Here is a 21,714-nt window from a genome sequence, read left to right as displayed (position 1 = left end):
TGTTAATGCTTTCCACCCACCTGAGAATCAGTGTTCCCGGGATGCCATATCTGGAGTCTCTTTCCATCATAAATAATACCACTGCCTCTTTTCATTTCCTGAAGGCTGCTCCCTCCTCACCCCACCATTAGAAATAACACAGACAGCTGCAGCATAGCAAGGAGTCTTTACTAGGATGGAGGCAGGGGATGCGGGGGCAGGTCCAGAGCAAGTAGAATGGGCCATCATTAGAATGAGCAGAACTCCTGGGAATCTTGAGTCATCAGCTGGCGATGGGGAGTTAATGCTTGGTGTGGATGACAGGTGTGGGGATGCGGATATCCTGGCCTCTCTCCAGACGCCGTTCACAATCAATCAAATAGTTTACTCCATCGATGACCAGTTGCACCAGCTCCACCTGAAGGACAGTAATCTTTGATCTCTGCTTCCTATAATCTGAGTTTTTCTTTAGTACTGACTGACTTGCCTGCTCATTTCCAATTGCCTCCCCACTCAAACCTGAATTTCATTTCAGATTATGTTACATCCCGGAGGCTCACTCACTGCCATATTTCAGCCCCCGCAGACCTATACCTCTCCTCATCCTAATCCCTTAGGATCTCACCTCTGATTTGCCTAGTCGGTCCAAATTAGAAATATCAAAGACACCGCCTGTGGCAGCAGTGTCCACTCCTCCAGTACCACGCTTTTGGAGTCTTAGGTTCTCCAGGATCTTTGGGAAGCGGCTATCCTAGGGAGGAGATAGGGATTGGGAGCAGGGTCAATAGAGGCAGAGACTAGTCCTACCTGAAAGAGCCCTGAACTTGCTCAGAGCTCTGTCTCCTGAGCTTTCTTTTTTCTTTTTTTTTCTTTCTTTTTTTTTTTTTTTTAGACAGGGTCTCTCTCTGTCACCCAGGCTGGAGTGATCACAGCTCACTGAAGCCTCGACTTCCCAGGCTTAAGTGATCCTCTCACCTCAGCCTCCACTACACCCAGCTAACTTTTGTATTTGTAGTAGAGATGGGGTTTCGCCAGGTTGCCCAGGCTGGTCTTGAACTCCTGGGCTCAAGTAATCTGCCTGCCTTGGCCTCCCAAGTGTTGGGATTAGAGGCATGAGCCACTGCGCCTGGCCTGTCTCCTGACCCTTTAGCCACAACATGTTTGGCTCCTTTCCAAAGGGTCCACTCCCTCCCCATCCACAACCCACCCTTCCTTACTCACACCCCTCTGTAACCCCACAACTCCTTTACTTTGCTTAGCAGGGGCAGTTTGATGTGCACTCCTGCCCGAAGTCCAGTGCCCAGGTTAGATGGACAGGTCAAGATGTATCCCAAACGCTCATTCCACATGAACTCCCAGCCACGTTCTTGGATAAGTCTCTCCACCTGAGTCCACAAAGGTTTTGTTAATGAAAAATCAGGGATATTTCATTAACCCTGGACCCTCCCTTAGCTAGACCCACAAGAACACTAGAAATATGTCTAGAACAGAAACTTGGCTGTGAATGAATGACATTGATCTTTTTTTAAATGAAAAAGGTTTGTTATTGTTTTCATGCATGCATGATGCAAAATTATGATGTGCATAATAATGAGATTGTGAAAAAATATCTCATGTGGAAGAAGAAAACTTGAAGGAGTGGTGTATTAAGGATGATCTAGGGAAATGAACAGAGGTGGTAAACTGAACTGAGAGAGGACTGATTATTCAATGAGTTCTGCATGCATCGATTATCTTTGCTTTGCTAATGAGCCTAGAGCTTGGAAGGGTCCTTTCAGACAGAAGATGAAGGTGTAAGCTTTGCCAGGAAGAGGTGAGATAACGTTCTGTTAGCTGTGAACGGAGCACCTGCATGAATGCAGAGAAAGAGGAAAACAGAGCAGGAAAGCCAGATTCATAGGAATAGGGGGCGAGGGGAAGGCGTTTTGCTTCCATTAACCATGTAGTCATGAAGATGACTATTAGAGTTCAAGAGACAAGGGATCTACCAGAGTGATGGTCACAAAGACCACTACCCAACATGAGTAAAGGGATCCTGTTTATAGTTCAGAAGGAACCATGGCATAGGGGATATCTTACATGCTGAACATGGGGGGAAACCCTTCCATCTAGAATAATAATGCAGCTAACACTTTAACACTTATTAAGCACTTACTGTGGACCAAGTACTTTACCTGTATTTCACTTAATCCCCACAACAACCTAAAATGTAGAAAATCTCATTATCCCAATTTTACAGATGAAGAAACTGAGGCATATAATTTAAAGGTACTTCCCTACCCACTCATAGTCAGCATATGTTATCTATTACTTGCCAAAAATAGTAGAAACTTCTCAGAATCTAAAAGAGGAGCTCTTTTTCTTTGCAAACCTAAAATAGAACTGTATGTTTGAGAACATACAGTAAGAATTGAATTGAGTTTGTGGGGATTTCTAATGTAGACTTGAATACGGAGACCCAATCCATGTAGGATTGATGATTCAGTTCAACCTCTCATCTAGAGCCACATATTCTAGAACTCGAACCATTCTATCCTCCACCTTCCCCAGTCTCCCTCCGAACCCTCAACTTAAAGCCTAGACCCGATACTTTAACAAGAATGATAGAATCCAGAGTCAAGGCCTACCTTGGCTCACAACTGGGTGGTTATATTAGAGTCATGAATACAGCAACCTCTCCCCGCCAACATCAATCTAAGCTCGAATGTTTTCCTTATCTACACACCTCACCATCCCACTGCACACATCCCAGGCACTGACGTGCCATCTCAGTTATTCCGTCTTTGCATTACCTGCCTTATTCACTTCCTAAGGTTCCTGACACTCTTTTCCTCATCTTAGGGTGACCACATGTCCTGGTTTTCCCAGTATGGTCCCAGCTGGTTTATACCTTTAGTCCTAGAGTGAGTCCTAGATAGTCCTTTTTACTATCAGACATGTCTTGGGTTGGTTGATAAATTACATAAATCTATTTATGCTAGTCTTTGGTTTTCCTTATGTCCTCCCACCTAGCTCCCCTACACAATATTCTCTAACCTCTTTAAGGCCTCGGCAGAATCTTTCAAACACTCTCTTCATGTTGCCACCCTTCTCCATGGAGATCACCCGTGTATGATCCTCCTCATTCACCCAGATCAGGAAGCTCTTCTCATTGTTGTGCCTGAGGGCCGGAGAGGGACAGTGATCAAGAGGCAAGGCAAGAATTAGGAGAGATGGAGGTAAAAAAGGCATTTATGTGGCCATGAAGACAAAAGAGATAAGGAGCAGCTTCATACCAAATTCCACGAGCATCTGGCCAGTCTCGAGCCATTCCTGCTGCAGTCAGCAATGGGGACACAGGCTTATCAAACAGAAAGTGGTCCTGGGAAGAGTAATGGGACTTGGGTTAAGAATCTTCATGGTGGCCCCTGGGCCTCTCAGAGCCCAAGTCTCATCTGGCCCAGCCTTCCCCATCTGCTCCCACCAACCAGCGCCCTCTTAAGGCCCTCACATCAATAAGCTGCTGCTGTTCAGCCTCTGTCATCTCACTGAGCCTATAGTAACGTCCAGCCAGGTCACCCTTCAGGCCACTCAGTGCATCCACCACAACACGTTCCACCTCTCGTCGCTCTGCTCGAGTGCAAGCTGGAGGCAGACTGAGTCCTCGGATGCTTCGGCCAGTTCTGACTCTAGAGGACAATACATACCTCTCATCAAAGTAGCCAGAACGGATCTGGGAGATAAGGGAAATGAATATAAGTCACAGAAACACGGTGGGAACTGAGGGACCCTGGGAAAAGAGAGACCTCCCTTAGGCATTAGAGGAATCTTTGTGCATTCTTCCTGCGTGCATTGGAAGAAGAGGCCCTTTGGGAAAGCACTTGAATTGAAGGGGGCATTGCAGACCCTTCCCCAAACCACCCACCTTGGGCCATGGTCATTCTTTTCTATCCTTCCATCTCCATATATGCTGCCCCTTAAGATATGAGTCTTTCCTTACATTAAGGTTAAAAGCTCAGTAGTATAATGACCATGAGTCAGGAAATAAGGTGAAGGGGTTGGAGATACAGAGTGTTGTACACAGGCAGTGTAAATCAGAAGTGGGATATTTGAACTCACTTTACTGGCATCCAGATCCGTGGTGTGCTTCATTGTCCGGGGGTCATATCCATTGTGTCGCTCTTGGATCACAGGGTCAAACAGGTCAGCAAATACCTAAGGGGAGTTAAGAGGGAGAGATGGTTAAGGAGAGGGAATCCCTCCCCAGACTTCAATTGTGCATTGATTTCACCGGGTCAGAAAACTTAAGTATAGGGGTCTCAGAGTCTTGGGGGAAAGTGAGAGGTCTTTAGGGGAAAGGAGCTGGGATTACTGGGAAGATGAGTTGGATCATCAGGGAGACTCTGGGGACCCCCTACCTCATAGGTCTCCTCATCTCCAGCCACCATGCCCACAGTCTTGATGAAGGGGTGGCCAGGGTTGTCCACGCCAGTCTGGATACACTGATCTAGCGTCCAACCAGTGGGTGTGGTCTTGTCGCAGAGCCGTGCATAGACTGCTGGGGTCAGGTGACTGGCCATGCAGTTGTTGTGCTTTCGGAGGTCTGGGTACTCAGCGCTGGGGAGGGGGTACCCAGTAACCATGGAGGGAGGGCACAGACGCCTAGACCTAGTGCAGTTACCTGGGAGCTGTCCAGTTGGCCATGTCTGGCTTTGCTCCGTGGGAGGAGGGGGAATTAGAAAGAGGCTAAACCTCGGTAATCTCTTTAGGGACTTTCAGAGTCTATGCTTTCCCAATAGTTCTAGTTGCCTCTGGCTGGCCAGCTCAGTTTCTTCAGATCTGCTCAGTTCTTTCCTCCCATGACACAACACTAGGGATGGAGGAGGGGAAAAGCCCAAGGAGAGGAATTGAGGAAATGAGGGAAGGAGATGGAGGGGAGCGAAAAGGATAGTTCCTGGCTTTACAATTAGGGATTTGGGCAGCGAGTGCAGCTAGAACTCGTAGGGCCAGAGCTGGTCTTGGCAGGTCCCCAGGAATGTTCTTGCTTTATGGTTTTGGCCCCCACCCCCACCCCACTGAGGTCTGCAGACTGCACAGCCCTCCAGCTCCAGGGCCTTTGTGATTATAGCCCTTCTCTGTTGCTCGGATTCTCATTTCTACCTGCACCTTCGTTCCCATCACCACCTGCCCCCGCCTCCTCCCGCACCTCAGGCACTGTTACCTCGGGGGATACAGCCTCCGTCGTTCACTGGCCGCTCGTACAGGTTCCGGTCGGAGCACAAACCCAGCGGCTAGAGACCCCGCTCCGGCCAAAGCCAGGAGCCTGAGTCCCGGGCCGGCGGACAACAGACGGGAGAAGGGACCAGCCATGGCTTGAGGTCTGGCTACGGGATCCTGGAGTAGGCGCTGGCGCAAGATAAGATCCAGAACAGGGAGGGAGGATGCAACCGGATAGACCGAGGGCCGGAGCTAGGTCCGAGGCTGCAGCCGAAATGGGGGTCGGATTGGAGGCTGGAGCCGGAATGGGAGCCGGTGCCAACCAGACTGCAGGAGAGGCGCAATGAGCTAGTGGCAGGCGGGCGGGCGGAGGAGAGGGAGGCCCCAGCCGCAGTCTCCAGGGGTGGGGCTCCCCCAGGCCCCGCCTTCCCGCCTGCCACCGCGCTAGGTGCGCTGGGGCAGGGGTGGGCAGCACCCGCCAGGTAATTAGCGGGACTTGAGACTCGCGCGTCTAAAGCCGGGGATGTAGCCCCCACCCGCCCCCGGGATGTGGCCGCCCAGATTTCAGCACTAAGTGGAGGACAGCACCCACGTGGACTAGCTAAACCCCAACACCCTTCCCCCAAACCCCTCGGTTTAAGCCGAAACTCGATCCGTCTACCCTGTGGGTGTGCAAGGGTGACATTGCCCAACCTTTCCTCTGCTTTCGGCCTGCCCCAGCCACCTCTTCCATCTCCTGGGGGCAGCCGCGGGGAAACCGCGGAATAAACACAGGTACCGGAGGAGGATATGGAGAAAGCACAGGGTTAGAGGCAGGCACTGGGAAAGACACCCACCGGCTCAAGGTCACCTTTTCCTTAGAACCAGGAAGAGGAGCAAGGTGCTTCCTTGCCACCTCTGTGCACGCCTTACAAGGTTGAGAAAGGACTCCCTGGGAGGAACCAGGGAAATATTAATTCTTACACCATCTGTGCTGTGTCCTCCACCTCCACTCTGCACCCAAGTCTGAAGCCCTGTTATTTCCTGCCTCTGCTTCTCATGATCCCCCACTTTTTGTTTTCCTTTTGTCTCTCCCACTTTCCTCCCCGTCCCCTACCTCACCTTTGATCTTTTACTTCTCTGCGTCTTTTCCAGGCTCAGATGTGTTTGCTGCTCACAGGATGCCCTCTGCGTTTTCTCGGCAAGCTTGCCCACCTGTTGGTGGTGCTGGGTGTGGGGCTGGGGTTGGGCAGGGAATCGTTAGTTTCCTCTTCCTCCTCTCCCTTGGCTTCTCTCTCCGTAGTTCCTAGTTCCTGTGCTGGAGGAGAAGGTAAAGTGAGGTGAAGGGTGTGGTGAGATGACTGGGTGTGGGATTGGAACAGGCAGGCACAGGTCTCCAGACACCACATGTGTTTCCTCTCTTGGCTCCAGAGAGTAAAGGCGAGTGGTGTACAAGGGCATGAGGTCGTCAGGGAATCTCTGCCTTCCTCGTGGTCCCCTCTCCTGCTCTCTCTCCTCGTAAAATGCATATTCAGATTTGAGAGGGCTTTGTTTCCCAGCTCCAGGTATGACTTGACCTTTGTCCTGGCAGCAAGGAGAATGAATGCTAGAGTTGGAATAGAGATGAGGGGCTTCAGCATGGAGGGTCAGTTAAGGTGGAGTAGCACGGTGGCATTAGTCCCTTCTCTCTGCTATCCTGGTGTACCCACAAGACAGATACTTGGAAATCTTAAGAGAGAGTATTTGGGAAAGAGAATTCCCTTCACATCGAGAATTCCCCCATACTACTCTAATTCCCTTAATTCTCCTTAGGCCTTCCTTGTGTCCTTTTATTCTGCCTTCCTCATTTGTGGGTATTCTTAGAAGTGTCCACCTCTCTCTTGGGTCCATCCCTTCTTCTTCTGGTAAGACATCAATTATTAGAGAACAGAGTTATGCAGCTGCAGTGTGGAAAATGTTATCTGTGCTGTGGGGCCTCTTCACCTAGGTTAAAAAGTAGCCATGAGTAAATAAATATAATTTCTTAGAATAGTGTGTATTTATCCAGATAAATAGGGAGATAATCTTCCAGAGCAGTAGGGTTGCTATTTGATTGGGAGAGTGTTACTAAGATTAAGGAATAGGAAGTGGGAAGAGATAGTTACTGAAGGAGAAATAAGACAGCCAGAGGAGTAGAGGAATTACCCAAGTTTAGAGAGTAGCTTCCCAAATGTGAACAATAATTCCACTGAGAAAACACATGTACTTGTGCACTTTTCTTATCTGTCGTGTGCCTTTGACAGGCACATAATATATTAATGCTCATTTAAAGAATTATTTTACAGCATATGGAAGTAATCAATATATGGTATTGATATATGGTATTTCATTTATTTAATAAGAATTATTGTTGTCAATAGTATTTAATATTTTTAAAGCACTTTACAATTACATGGAACTTTTATACGTATTATTTCATTGAGTTGAATTGGATTGTTCCAATGATGACTAGGGACAGAGTCTACATTTTCATGGGGATAGTAAGGGGAGTTAAATACCTGGAAGATGCTGTAATAGCTTGTTTGAAGGGCTAGAGTGGTGGAGGGGGTATGAGCCTGAGCATGAACTAGGGAGGCATCCATTCCTCTTAGAATAATCTATTCAAGCCCTTAGAATCAATTCTATGTCCATTCAGGAGGGCTTGTAGGGTCAGTACAATGAGGCACGACTGGAAAAGTGGTAAGACCCCTAATATTGCAGAGAAGAAAGAGGGAACAACTGTCTTGACCAGGGAAACCCAAGTGAAGATGCGAGGATAAGAGCAATAACATATACAATACAAAATGCTTTCATATTATCAGTACCCTTTAAGTGAGGTGTTTTGTTGTTGTTGTTTTTTGAGACAGGGTCTCGCTCTGTCACCAAGGTTGGAATGTAGTGAGGTGATCTTGGCTCACTGCAAACTCCATCTCCCAGGCTCAAGTGATCCTCCCACCTCAGCCTCATAAGTAGCTGGGAGCACAGGCATACGCCACCACACCTGGCTAGCTTTTGCATTTCTTGTAGAGACAGGGTTTCATCATGTTGACCAGGCTGGTCTTGAACTCCTTGCACTCCAGCAATCTGCCCGCCTCGGCCTCCCAACGTACTGGGACTGTAGGTGTGAGCCACTACAATTGGCCTTAATTAGGTTTTTCTTTTTTTTTTTTCTTTTGAGACGGAGTCTGGCTTTCTCACCACGCTGGGGTGCAATGGCGCCATTTCGGCTCACTGCAATCTCCACCTCCCAGGTTCAAACGATTCTCCTGCCTTAGCCTCCCGAGTAGCTGGGATTACAGGTGCGCACCACCACGCTAATTTCTGTATATTCAGTAGAGACGGGGTTTCACCATGTTGGCCAGGATGGTCTCGACCTCCTGACCTAGTGATCCGCCTGACTTGGCCTCCGAAAGTGCTGGGATTACAGGTGCGAGCCACTGAGCCTGGCCCTAGGTTTTTAATCCCATTTTTATGGATGAGAAAAATAAAGGCTCAGAGAAGTTAAGTGAGTCGGTCAAGGCGGCACAGCTATTAAAGGTAAGGCCAGGATTCAAATCCAGGTTTGTCTGGAGCATAGAGAAAAAGCAGGCTGTGGAGATAGGAAAGAATTTGTCTAGAGTTCCAGGTCCATCCATTTTCTTGCCTCCTCTGTAAATGTCTCTCTGTTCCTTCCCTCAACTTTCTTATCTGCTTCTCTCCTTGTCTCTTTTTTGTCTCCAGTCTCCCTATCACTCCTCTTTACATCTGTTAATATTTTCAACTTTATTTATTGGATCTATACATATGTGAGACCCCGTTTTGTCTCATAAGACAAACGGAAGACCTGGTTTTGCTCTGAAGGAACAGCAATGGCACAAACTCTGCCTCTTCCTCTTTCTCAGCATCAGGCTTCCCACCCACCCCGTCGTCTCATGGAACGTCTCTGTCTAGACCACGCATCTGGACTTTGGCGACACAGTAAGAAATCAAAGGAAGGGAGCATCAAATTGCATTCCCTCCCAGAGCCACTAGGGGTCACGCTTCTCCGCGCAGAAGCGCCGGCCAACGCAGCCTGACTCTGTGCCGGTGCGCGCCCTTCGCTGATTGGTGGCACCGCAAAGAAGTCGCGCTTTGATTGGGCCGCTGTCAGGTGTCGCTGCCGGCAGGTTCGGCTGCGCGAGCCGAGGGAGGCGGGTGAGTGAAGGCCGGTGGCGGTGGGGGAGTGGCTGGGGCTGGGGCTGGGGGCGGTATCGGAGGGGGTGGGCGCGGTAGAGTGGGCTTGGTGGGTTCCCAGGGCTGGGGTTCTTTCCGGGTGGGCTCCGCTTTGGGAAGAGGCCCAGCGGAGGGGCCTTAGTGTCAGCGTAGGGAGAGTGAGGCGGCGAAGGCGGGGGCGGGCAAAGGCTAGTGGAGTCGGGATGCGAGGGCGGTATTCGTGACCCGGAGCTGTGCGAGGAGAGTACCGAGGAGGGGGTCGGCGGGAGAGGAGATTGGTATGTGGGGGTCTGCGTGAGGAACAGGGGGTCCTGTGGGAGGATGGAGGAGCGGAGTCGTACAGAGGAGAGGATCAAGGTGGAAGGGATCTGCGCTAGGAGGGGTGGGGCTGGAGTCCAGGGGGAAGGGGGTAGCTTGAGGAATGGGTTGTGGCGGAGAGAAGACAGCCTGGAGGGAGGAGTGGTGTGAGGAAAGAACGGATGGCAGGCCGTCTTTGTGGGGGGGGAGGGTGTCACTGAGGGGTCAATATACAGATGTTACCAAGTATGGTGACTCGTGCGAGGGGGTGAAGGAGTTTAATACTGGGGAATCAGTGAGTGCGAGGATTAGTTGGATTAATGGAATTAGCTGACCAATGATGCGGGGCGGGATGGGGAGGTTGCAGTCAGTATTGGGGCAAGAGTCGTAGCAAGTTGGGGAAAGAAGGCGGAACGAAGCAGCTGATACTGAGAACAGGGAGAGGAGCACAGTTGATCAGAGTCGGAATGAGGAGTGTGTCTGAAGAATTAAAAATTGCATTAAGAAGGAAGTGAGGCGTCCACTGTTCAAGGTGGGCAGAAAATAGTGTTGGTGGCCTGAGGAGTTTTTCTGTGTTGGAAGTATTCCTGCCTGGAATTTGTATTGATATTTCCTCTTCACTACCAATGGAGTCCACCATCAAGTGCATAGTGATTTAGGAAATTAGATGACTATGCAAGGAGCCCTAAATTCTAAGGGATAAAGAAGTTACACCGTTTACCCTCCCTTCTACCCCTTCTCCAGATCTGATTTAACATAGGTGTTCCTGAGAAGATTGCCTGCCTGCCCCTCCCTCGTTACCTCACTCGCCTATCTCCTTGCTTCTTTCCTTCCATTCACATTGATTCCTGTCAGAGTAAGACTGCCCTTCAGCCCAGTGTGGAGTGTGAAGTTTTCTTTTCTTTCGCAACAAAGTTTGGGGGAGAGGCGGATGGGGAGAAGAGCATGGAAAACAGGGAAGCGGCTCTGGGAACACCACATTAAAGCCCAGCTTCTCCCAGAGGTGCATCTAAATAAATCCTGGCTTATTTCATAGCTATTTCTGTCAGGCTTCTATTTTTGCTTTGTTAACTGGGAATTTAGACCTTTCGTCTCTCTTCAGCCACATATTTGTAAACAGTCTCGTCCCTATCCTATTACTTACAACGCCCCGTTATGTAGTTGCAGTAGAATTTCAAGAACATGAGTGTACATTCAGTAGAAAACGAGGAAGGACTCAATGGAAGAAAGGGCAAAGGGTTAGGAATCTTAGACTTGAGAGAAAGTCCCTGCTTCAGAGCGAGGATAAAGAATGCAACAAAATTCTACTTGCTCAAACTATACAGGGACCTTGGGAATGTCCCAAGTCAGGGAAATTGGGTCAGGTCACTGAAAAGGAATTCAAAAAAATAGCGTTTTTATCACAGGGAAGAGTGTGTGTATGAGACCTGCAGTGCACAATTAGAAATATTAAGCCTAAGGAGAATGTCGCATCCCCGTGGCAGTTGAGAAGTAAAGACAGCAGATGATGAAAACTGGAAAGGTCGAGAGGTCGAGGTCTATATAAAGGTCCGCTAGAACTTTCTTTTTATTTTTTATTTTTGAGACAGGATTTTCACTCTTGTCGCCCAGGCTGGAGTGCAGTGGCATGATCTCGGCTCATTGCAACCTCCGCCTCCTGGGTTCAAGCGTTTCTCCAGCCCCAGCCTCCTGAGTAGCTGGAATTACAGGCGTGCGCCACCCCACCTGGCTAATTTTTTGTGTTTTTAGTAGAGGCGGGGTTTCGCCATGTTGGCCAGGCTGTTCTTGAACTCCTGACCTCAGGTGATCTGCCTGCCTTGGCCTCCCAAAGTGCTGAGATTACAGGTGTGAGCCACCATGCCTGGTGGTCAGCTAGAACTTTCTGGTCAAAATTGCAAACCCCAGTTGTAAGAAAGAGTTTAAAATAAAGATAGAGAAAATAATTATTCAAGACTGTTTTCAAAATCTGTGAGACTAATTACATATGTAAGATATTATTTCTGTAAGACAAGTTCATTTACTTAAGGAGTTTGTGGCTTTCACTAGAGTCATTGGTCAGTATTTCTGAGAACTTTTGGAGACCACGGAAAATTGCTGATGTGTGACTCAATTTTTATTTTTGGAAAATAATAACATATTCATATCCTTACAATTCATAGGAACAAATGTTAACCTTTTGTGTATTTGCTTCAGATCTTTTTTACAATTGAAATAAACATTGTAGATAAGGTTGTGGAGTACCATTTGAATCCTCAGTTCCATTCTTCCTTCTCCTCAAAGGTAACCATTATCATGAATTTGATATCTTTCTTTCCAGTCCCTGTTTTTATACTTCTACTAATTATATATGCAGTCATAAACCATATGTAACATTTGTATTTATACAATAGCGTTGTGCTGCAGGTATATTTCTGCAGTTTGGAAACTGTCCATTTATTACATATAGCTTTTATTTTTACATTGCTATTAGTCTATCATTTCTATATATGACATTATATTTATGGATTCTACTTGTAACCTCTGAACTGTTTTCAGTTTTTCTCATTACCAGCAGAGAGATGAAGAAGATTAAGAAGTTCCTCACAAAAGTCTTACGTAGGAGAATTTCTCTACAGCAGGGTTTCTCCACCTCAGCACTACTGAGATTTAAGGCTGGATAATTCTTGGTTGTGAGGAGATATCTTATGCATTTTAGAATGTTTAGCAGTATCCCTGGCCTCCACTCACTAGACGCCAATAGTACCTTTCTAATTGTGACAACCAAAAATGTCTCCTGCCAAACGTCCCCGTGCAGCAAAATCACAGCTGGTTGAGAACAACTACATTACTTGTGTGTACACAGAAGTGGAACTGCTGGTTCAAGTTAAAGTCTAAAGATATTCTTACTGGTACAGTTTTAGGCAGGATTTTTTTTTTTTCACTGCAGCTCCTGGTGTGAGGGACCTTGGCCTAGACTAGCACTGGTTCTATAGTACCAGGGGACATTAGAGAGAACATTGAGATTTCAGTTTGAGAATGGGTTGGAGACTGCTGTATGGATGCCTGTATTCTCAACCTCCCAACCACACTAGACCTCTTTCCCTGAACAGATTTTCTGAACTTGGGCACTTGTCTTCTATTATTATTATTATCATTATTTGAGGCAGGGTCTTGCTCTCACCCAGGCTGGAGTGCAGTGGCACGATCACAGCTCACTGCAGCCTTGACCTCTTGGGCTTAAACAGTCCTTCCACTTCAGTCTATTGAGTACCTGGGACCACAGGCTTGTACCACTCACTATGCCTGGCTAATTTTTAAAAACTTTTTGGCCGGGTATGGTGGTTCATGCCTGTAATCTCAGCACTTTGGGAGGCCGGGGCAGGCGGATCACGAGGTCCGGAGTTCGAGACCAGCCTGGTCAGCATGGTGAAACCTCGTCTCTACTAAAAAAAAAATACAAAAAATTGTCCGGGCATGGTGGGGTGTACCTGTGGTCCCAGCTACTCGGGAGGCTGAGGCAGAATTGCTTGAACCCGGAGGTGGAGGTTGCAGTGAGCTGAGGTCACGCCACCGCACTCCAGCCTGGGCGAGAGAGCGAGACTCCGTTTCAAGAAAAAAAAAATTTTTTTTTTCTTTTGAAACGATATTTTTTTTTTTTTTTTGAGATGGAGTCTCACTCTTTCGCCCAGGCTGGAGTGCAGTGGCGCGATCTCTGCTTACTGCAAGCTCCGCCTCTCGGGTTCACTCCATTCTCCTGCCTCAGCCTCTGGAGTTGCTGGGAATACAGGCGCCTGTGACCACGCCCAGCTAATTTGTTTTTGTATTTTTAGTAGAGACGGGGTTTCACCATGTTAGCCAGGATGGTCTCGATCTCCTGACCTCGTGATCCACCCGCCTCGGCCTCCCAAAGTGCTGGGATTACAGGCGTGAGCCACCGTGCCCGGCCGAAACGGTATTTTTGTGCACCCAGGAAGGAGTGCAGTGGTACAATCACAGCTCACTGCAGTCCCGACCTCTTGGGCTTAAACAATCCTCCCAGCTTAGCCTCCCAAGTAGCTGGGACCACAGGCTCGTTCCACCATGCATGGCTAATTTAAGAAAAAGCTGTTGTAAAGGCCAGGTCTCCCTATATTGCTCAGGCTGGTCTCGAACTCTGAGGCTCAAGCAGTCATCCTGGTTCAGCCTCCGAAAGTGGTGGAATTACAGGCATGAACCACTGCACCCAGCCTTAAAATTTTTTTGTAGAGATGAGGTCTTGCTATGTTGCCCTGGGTGGTCTCAAACCCCTAAACCCAAGCGATCCTCTTGCCTCAGCCTCCCAAAATGCTGGTATTATAGGGATGAACCATGGTATCTGGCTGTGCAACTGTTTTTTAAGGTGGAGTAGATGAAGGAGAGAGAGAGCATGGGGGTTTTATTATGTTTTTAATTTTTGGTTTGAGAGAGGGTCTCACTCTGTCACCCAGGCTGGAGTGCAATGGCATGATCTCGGCTCACTACAACGTCCACATCCTGGGCTCAAATGATCCTCTTGCCTCAGCCTCCCAAGTAGCTGGGACTACAGGCATGCACCACCATGCCTGCCTAATTTTTGTATGTTTTTGTAGAAACTGGGTTTCGACATGTTGCCCTGGCTGGTCTCGATCTCCTGGACTCAAGTGATCCACCCTCCTCAGCCTCCCAAAGTGCTGAGATTATAGGTGTAAGCCAGTGTGCCTGGCCTTAATGTTCTGATATAATGCTTAGAATGTAGGGTGCCCTCAATAAATATTTTTTGATTTAATCTTTGGGAAGAATGAAGATGAGGTTTAAGGGGAAAGGCAGATGAGCTCTCTCATTCCTCTGCCTTTGAATTAAGTTACTGAATTAAACACTACTGTGAGGAGGTGGAAAAGGGCTAGGAACATTGTGAAATGAGTCCAAAGTTTGAAATGTCACTCTAACCTTCTCTTCTGGTAGGACTCAACAGTAGCCTTCCTTGAGGACCTGCGTTTCCCATTTGCTGCCTGAAGTTAATGTTTCTTGCTGGCCAAATCAGGGACATGCCGGCATTGTAAGGGCTGATTATCTGATCCTCTTACTAATTTATTGGTTGGGGTGGGGTGAGCAGGGAGGAAAAGGGATACCTTGCTTTTCTTTTATGGCTCTTTTAGCATCTCAAGTCATAGCCCATATGCCTCCTTTCTTGTTGATCCTTCTTCCTATAGCTTTGTTTTGTTTCCCCTTATAGTTCCCTCTTATGCTTTTCATCTCCATCCCCATCCCCACCCACTACCAGGGGGCTTGGGTTCTGAGCTGATGGGGTACCCCCCTCTGCAGAGCGGGATGAGTGGGTGTTCCGGCAGGGATGTGGTCATTGACGGCCAGTGAAGGTGAGAGTACCACGGCCCACTTCTTCCTTGGAGCTGGAGATGAGGGGCTGGGCACCCGTGGAATAGGCATGAGGCCAGAAGAGAGTGACAGCGAGCTCCTTGAGGATGAGGAGGATGAAGTGGTAAGAATGGGGAAAATGATGTAACTTGGGGTTGGCGCCTTTGTCCTAGAGAGTTAAGATTCTATTGGTTAGAGATACCTCTCTGTTCTTTCTGAATGCATAGACTCCCTGTCATAAACAGGCCCTATCCTGGTTTAGGGGAGGGGCAGTAGAGATTGGTTAGGTTGCCTCTCTTAGAAATCCCTGCCCTGGCCAGGTGTGGGTAGTCCCAGCACTTTGGGAGGCCAAGGCGGCCAGATCATTTGAGGTCAGGAGTTCAAAACCAGCCTGTCCAACATGGGGAAACCCTGTCTCTACTAAAAATACAAAAATTAGCTGGGTGTGGTGGTGGGCGCCTGTAATCCCAGCTACTCGGGAGGCCTAGGCAGGAGAATCGCTTGAGCCCAGGAGTTGGAGGTTGCAGTGAGCAGAAATCGTGCCACTGCACTCCAGCCTGGGTGACAGAGGGAGACTCCATCTCCAAAAAAAAAAAAGAAACCCCTGCCCTTAGGATCTTCCTGTTGTCTCATGGTTGTTGGTTCTCTAGGTCTCCTGCTTGAGCACATATTTCCTACTGTGGAAAGGCTCCTATTCTGTAGGCAGTTGGAATCCCTAGCTGTGCCCCAACCTCGATCAAAGTTAGGAGGCACCCTTTATCCCGTAAGTCCAGAGTCCTGGCAAGAAACTCTGTGCCATAAGTAGATAAGACAGTGTTCCCAGAAGGGGATGATATTGGTGGGAAGTTCTTGAGTTTCTGATAGCACTTCCTCTCTGTAGCCTCCTGAACCTCAGATCATTGTTGGCATCTGTGCCATGACCAAGAAATCCAAGTCCAAGCCAATGACTCAAATCCTAGAGCGACTCTGCAGATTTGACTACCTGACTGTTATCATTCTGGGAGAAGATGTAATCCTTAATGAACCCGTGGAAAACTGGCCATCCTGCCACTGCCTCATCTCTTTCCACTCCAAAGGTTGGGGCCTGTGAAGGAAAATGGGAAGGAATGGTGGTGGGGATACTGGTTTGGGAAATGAGGTTCTTATTGTCTTATTTCCTTAGTAAAGAGCCATCAGCTACTTGTGACACACTAGAGAATGGTGCCAAGGAGTTTGCTTTCCCTACATCTTGGAGGAGTTGCCGGGGGTTTAAAGCCTATAGTCTAACCTCAGGACAACTCTAAGTCTCTTAGGATCAATGAAAGAATTGGGTCTCTGGAAGGACTGTAAAAATAATTTCTGTTTTACTTTTTCTTGATAAATATCCTAGACTTGGGGAGCTGGGCAGAAGAATAAGTGATGGGTTGAATGGGTAGAGGAGCTCAGTGGCAGCTAATAGCTTTAATATGTCTTTGTATCTCTCTCGCTCTTTTCTCGTTCTCTTTCTCTCCCTTCCTTTGGTCTCTTTATTTCCTGTCTCCATTCCAGGCTTTCCTCTGGACAAAGCTGTGGCTTACTCCAAGCTTCGAAACCCCTTTCTTATCAATGATCTGGCCATGCAGTATTACATCCAAGATAGGTATAACTTCCTGTTGACCAGTGAGATGGGTGGCTTTGGGATCATGCATGTTCAGGGAACCCACTCTGAGAGGGGCAGAGTCAAACCAACATGCCTAATTTTTGTACCATAATTTTGTGCCCTGGTGTCTTTTAATCCTGTGCAAATGAAATCCCCAGCCCCTGCCCTTAGTTACTCCCACCTCTCCCAGCTATTTTATTTGGGGGTGACAGGAGGGAGGTGTACCGGATCCTGCAGGAAGAGGGTATTGATCTGCCTCGATATGCTGTGCTCAACCGTGATCCTGCCCGGCCTGAGGGTGAGTACCTGGCCTGAGGGAGGGTTAGTCCTGCTTTTCTTTGCTTTCTGTGACTTAGCCACGTTTCCATCTTCTAGACATCTCCTATATACCACCTATCTGTGTGGGGTTTTGGTTATTGGATTATGGGTGGGGTTAGAGCCATGAGTCTTCGGACAGAGGCTTGGACCTGTTATATAGAGATTTTACCTCATCTATTACAAAGATATAGTCATAAAAATTTGAGGGTTATAGAGATGAAAACCTGGGGAAATGAGAATTAGTAATATTCCACAACCTTAGGCCATAGGAATGACTACACATCCACCTTTCAGAATGCAACCTGATAGAAGGTGAAGACCAAGTAGAGGTCAATGGAGCTGTCTTTCCCAAGCCCTTTGTGGAAAAGCCAGTGAGTGCAGAAGACCACAATGTTTACATCTACTACCCCAGCTCAGCTGGAGGAGGAAGCCAGCGTCTCTTTCGTAAGGTAGGGGGGATATTTGAGCATCTGGGGAGTCAGAGAGGTAAAAGGGCAAGATGAGGTTGTGGGGAAGGAAGATGGAGCATTTGGGGACAGAACAGAGAGTTGAGGCAACATTGTTTTTTCTTCTTTTTTTCTCTTGAAGATTGGCAGCCGAAGCAGTGTTTACTCTCCTGAGAGCAGTGTCCGAAAGACGGGGTCGTACATCTATGAGGAGTTTATGCCAACAGATGGCACAGATGTCAAGGTTATGGTGGATATAGGGATATAAGAGGTTACAAATGTGTGGGTGGGGATGGGGTACTTGGGAAGCAGGTGGAAGTATATGGGGAGGAGGTCCTAGAAAATAACATGATGTGAATGTGATTGGCTTTCATATTCAGGTGAAGATAATGAGTGGAGGATACAGACATTCACATTTTCACTATCAGAGCAAAGGCAAGGCTGACTTAGAAAAATGGTATAATGTTGGTAAATTATTTTTTAATAAGGACTACCTGAGAGTAGTGGAGTCCTGAGGAGAAATTCATAATGATACTTCAGTAGGGCTCAGTCGGAAAAATGTTGGTCAGTCTCCTTAATGCTCAGGATTTGTTTGTTTTGTTTTTGTTGTTGTTGTTTTACTCTGAAACTAGTCTACAGACCTAGTGCTCATATTGTCTTCTCATATACAGGGTGAGCTGTGGGCATACTCAGTGATGCTATGTACCTGCAGGTGTATACAGTGGGGCCAGATTATGCCCATGCTGAAGCTAGAAAATCTCCAGCTTTGGATGGGAAGGTTGAACGAGACAGTGAGGGGAAAGAGATTCGATATCCAGTCATGCTGACTGCCATGGAAAAGCTGGTGGCCAGGAAAGTCTGCGTAGCTTTCAAGGTAGAGGAGGGCCCAGGGAGGTTGTGAAATGAGGGAGAAAGGAAGGAACAGGGGTCCGGGAAGGGTAACTGTCTTGTTCTCATCTTTCTTGTTTTCCTTGCAGCAAACAGTTTGTGGATTTGACCTTCTTCGTGCCAATGGTCATTCCTTTGTGTGTGATGTCAATGGCTTTAGTTTTGTCAAGAACTCGATGAAATACTACGATGACTGTGCCAAGATTCTGGGGTACGAGACATAGTGGTCTGTGCTGGGGAGAATGGGCTTACAGAAGAATATTTGAAAGTTTTTTCTTTATTTTAAATATCATAAATGTGATTTAAAAGTGAAAAAGCAGGCCAGGCGCGGTGGCTCATGCCTATAAACTCAGCACTTTGAGAGGCTGAGGCGGGTGGGTCACCTGAGGTCAGGAGTTAGAGACCAGCCTGGCCAACATGGTGAAACCGTGTTTCTACTAAAGATACAACATTAGCCAGGCATGGTGGCGCATGCCTGTAATCCCAGCTACTAGGGAGGCTGCGGCAGGAGAATCGCTTGAACGCAGGAGGTGAAGGTTGCAGTGAGCTGAGATCGTGCCATTGCACTCCAGCCTGGGTGACAAGAGCGAAACTCCATCCCAATCAATCAATCAATCAATCAATTAAATTAAAAAAATAAAAATAAGAAAGAAAGGGCTCCTCAGGCTCCTTGCCTTTCTAACACTGCCCCTCCCAGAGACCATTGTTGTTAACAGTTTTAGACATAGCAATTTATCTTTTTCTACCATATCCAAACTGTATTTATTTTACTAAATGTGGTCATACTATAATACTGCTCTGCAGCTTGACTTTCCAAGAAATTTGTCACGTAATGTATAAACCATTCAGAAATATATGAGGAATGATGACCATAGTGAGCATCTATGTATTCACCACCCAGCTTAAGAAATAAAATATTAGGAATATAGGTCGGGTGTGGTGGCTCATGCATGTAATCCTGGCACTTTGGGAGGCCGAGGCGGGTAGATCACCTGAGGTCACGAGTTTGAGACCAGCCTGACCAACATGGTAAAACTTTGTTTCTACTACAAATACAAAAAATTGGCCAGGCTCGGTGGCTTCCGCCTGTAATCCCAGCACTTTGGGAGGCCGGGGTGCATGGATCACCTGAGGTCAGGACTTCGAGACCAGCCTGGCCAACATGGTGAAACCCCATCTCTACTAAAAATACAAAAAAAAAAAAAAAATGAGCCAGGCATATTGGTGGGCGCCTGTAATCCCAGCTACTTGGAAGGCTGAGACAGGAGAATCACTTGAACCTGGGAGGCGGAGATTGCAGTGAGCCGAGATCATGCCACTGTACTCCATCCTGGGTGACAAGAGTGAGACTGCATCTCAAAAAAAAAAAAACCAAAAAACCAAAAAAAAACAAAAAATTAGTCAACCGTAGTGGTGGGCCCCTATAATCTCAGCTGCTCAGGAGGCTGAGGCAGTAGAATCACTTGATCCCAGGAGGTGGAGGTTTCAGTGAGCTGAGATCATGCCATTGTACTCCAGCCTGGGCAACAAGAGCGAAACTCTATCTCAAAAAATAATATATATATTTTATACACACACACACACACACACACACACATACATATATACACACACACATATATGTACACATATACGTATATATGTGTATATATGTACGTATATATGTACATATACACATACATATGTGTATCTATATACGCATATGTGTATCTATATACGCATACATATGTGTATATACACAAACTGTACACATGTGTGTGTGTGTGTGTGTGTGTGCAAATATATATATATATAATCGAAGCCCCTATGTACTCCTCCCTAGTAACATCCCCTCCCCATCCCTAGAGGGAACCACAATCCATAATTTGGTGTTTGTCATTCCCGTGTATTTATTTATATTTTTACTACATATTTATGGGTATTTGTTTGTATGTTTTTAGACTTTTTATTAATGTATTCTTCTGCCTGCAGCCTGCTTGTTTTTGTGAGCTTCATTCCTCTGAGTAGTTCTGGTTTATTCATTTTTACATAGCTTCTTTGTTTCTCTTTCTAGGAACACCATAATGCGGGAGCTTGCCCCACAGTTCCAGATTCCATGGTCCATCCCCACGGAGGCTGAGGACATTCCCATTGTTCCCACCACATCTGGCACTATGTAAGCAAAAGCAAAAAATCTGGAGTAACCTACTTAAGACCCATGGGATTCCTTAAGCCAGACTAATGGTTACTTCCTGACCCCACACTATCTGACTAACGGAGCCCAGGCCTCTTATACACAGTCTACTTAACTCCACTTATACTTCACCGCCATTTTTTTGTTTGTTTGTTTGTTTTTGAGACAGAGTCTAGCTCTGTTGCCCAGGCTGGAGTGCAGTGACACGATCTCGGCCCACAGCAACCTCCACCTCCTGGGTTCAGGTGAGCACATCTGGCTAATTTTTGTGTTTTTAGTAGAGACGGGGTTTCACCATGTGACCAGGCTGATCTTGAACTCCTGACCTCAAGTGATCCACCCGCCTCGGCCTGCCAAAGAGCTGGGATTACAGGCATGAGCCACCATGCCCAGCCTCCATTTATATTCCTAATCTCAGTTCTGTTTTCTTTTTCTTTCTTTCTTTTTTTTTTTTTTTTTTTTTTTTTTTTGCGACAGGATCTGGCTCTGTCTCCCAAGCTGGAGTGCAGTGGTGCACTCATGGTTCACTGCAGCCTCTACCTCCTGGGATCAAGTGATCCTCCCACCTCAGCCTCCCAAATAGCTGGGACCACAGGTGTGTGGCACCATGGCTGGATAATTTTTTTTCTTTTAACTTTTTTTATAGAGACAGACTCACCCTATATTGCTCATGCTCACCCTATGTTTCTCCTGGGCCTAAGTGATCCTCCCACCTCAGCCTCCCGAAGTGCTGAGATCACAGGCCTGAGCCCTGCTCAGCCCCTCTGTTTTTTGACATGTCAAGTAATGTGATGACAGCAGGTGGGATGGGGATGTGGGAGAGGCTCTGATAACATTTATGATCTTAGGATGGAACTTCGTTGTGTCATTGCAATTATTCGTCATGGGGATCGTACTCCCAAGCAGAAGATGAAGATGGAAGTGAAACACCCAAGGTCGGAAGAGTGTCCTAATTTACACAAATAGGTTTTCGTGAGGAAGACTGCATGGGGGGCAAGTCCTGGAGGCTTTGACTGTCTCATCCCACACTGAAGCTTCTCATTACTTCTTCAGGTTTTTTGCTCTGTTTGAAAAACATGGTGGCTACAAGACAGGGAAATTAAAACTCAAGCGACCTGAGCAGCTCCAGGTAAGGTAGTGAATCTGGCCAGGAGGAGCAGTGCTGTGAGAGAGTTAGAGGATATGGCATTGGGAGTCTTGATAAAAGACTGGGATGGAAAGGTAACTGTCTAGGACTTGGCCTTCTGCATGGATACCTTATT

General features: G+C 47.3%; 2 protein-coding genes across 40 annotated transcripts in view; one reads left to right on the top strand and one right to left on the bottom strand.

The window, feature by feature from the left end:
* Positions 1–147: 147 nt before the first annotated feature.
* Positions 148–6,679, bottom strand: CKMT1B (creatine kinase, mitochondrial 1B). 5 transcript variants are annotated; one of them, XM_003778437.4, is made up of 10 exons: positions 6,277–6,679; positions 5,180–5,502; positions 4,377–4,575; positions 4,078–4,173; positions 3,470–3,691; positions 3,255–3,340; positions 3,016–3,139; positions 1,230–1,364; positions 605–730; positions 148–397 (listed from the first exon to the last, which is right to left on the bottom strand). In XM_003778437.4, exons 2-10 carry the CDS (start codon positions 5,326–5,328, stop codon positions 281–283), a joined length of 1,254 nt encoding a protein of 417 aa, XP_003778485.1. In that variant the 5' UTR covers positions 5,329–5,502; positions 6,277–6,679; the 3' UTR covers positions 148–280. The 5 variants fall into 5 exon arrangements, with proteins under 5 accessions (XP_003778485.1, XP_024088633.1, XP_054388708.1 ...); XM_054532733.2 differs by having other exon boundaries at positions 153–397; positions 5,180–5,439; positions 6,277–6,664; XM_024232866.3 differs by having other exon boundaries at positions 153–397; positions 5,180–5,364; positions 6,277–6,664.
* Positions 6,680–9,245: 2,566 nt separating this feature from the next.
* PPIP5K1 (diphosphoinositol pentakisphosphate kinase 1) overlaps positions 9,246–21,714 on the top strand; it is a 57,237-nt gene continuing 44,768 nt past the window's right edge. For 15 of the 35 annotated variants that reach the window (XM_063716620.1, XM_054532718.1, XM_054532711.1 and 12 more), the window contains exons 1-13: positions 9,247–9,345; positions 14,599–14,692; positions 14,959–15,133; positions 15,890–16,085; positions 16,537–16,627; positions 16,840–16,925; positions 17,240–17,394; positions 17,534–17,635; positions 18,104–18,265; positions 18,369–18,490; positions 20,333–20,434; positions 21,301–21,387; positions 21,506–21,581. In XM_063716620.1, the coding sequence (XP_063572690.1) occupies positions 14,987–15,133; positions 15,890–16,085; positions 16,537–16,627; positions 16,840–16,925; positions 17,240–17,394; positions 17,534–17,635; positions 18,104–18,265; positions 18,369–18,490; positions 20,333–20,434; positions 21,301–21,387; positions 21,506–21,581 (1,326 nt within the window). In that variant the 5' untranslated portion in view covers positions 9,247–9,345; positions 14,599–14,692; positions 14,959–14,986. Of the gene's footprint in view, positions 9,346–9,478; positions 9,642–9,885; positions 10,193–13,474; positions 13,592–14,598; positions 14,693–14,869; positions 15,134–15,659; positions 15,773–15,889; positions 16,086–16,536; positions 16,628–16,839; positions 16,926–17,239; positions 17,395–17,533; positions 17,636–18,062; positions 18,266–18,368; positions 18,491–20,332; positions 20,435–21,300; positions 21,388–21,505; positions 21,582–21,714 lie in introns of those variants that run through there. The other 20 variants (XM_063716622.1, XM_063716618.1, XM_063716615.1 and 17 more) reach the window with 10 other exon arrangements.

This window comes from Pongo abelii, chromosome 16, assembly GCF_028885655.2.
Source record: "Pongo abelii isolate AG06213 chromosome 16, NHGRI_mPonAbe1-v2.0_pri, whole genome shotgun sequence".
NCBI lineage: Eukaryota > Metazoa > Chordata > Mammalia > Primates > Hominidae > Pongo > Pongo abelii.
Note: the sequence above shows the minus strand (reverse complement) of the source record. Positions and strands in the feature narration are given on the sequence as shown.

Excerpts from the sequence above, each read along its gene's own strand:
- CKMT1B (XM_003778437.4), bottom strand. The coding sequence starts at position 5,328 with ATGGCTGGTCCCTTCTCCCGTCTGTTGTCCGCCGGCCCGGGACTCAGG. Across the intron at positions 3,140-3,254 it reads CCAGATGCTCGTGGAATTTG|GCACAACAATGAGAAGAGCT; the intron begins GTATGAAGCTGC and ends TCCGGCCCTCAG. Across the intron at positions 731-1,229 it reads AACTGCCCCTGCTAAGCAAA|GATAGCCGCTTCCCAAAGAT; the intron begins GTAAAGGAGTTG and ends TCTCCTCCCTAG.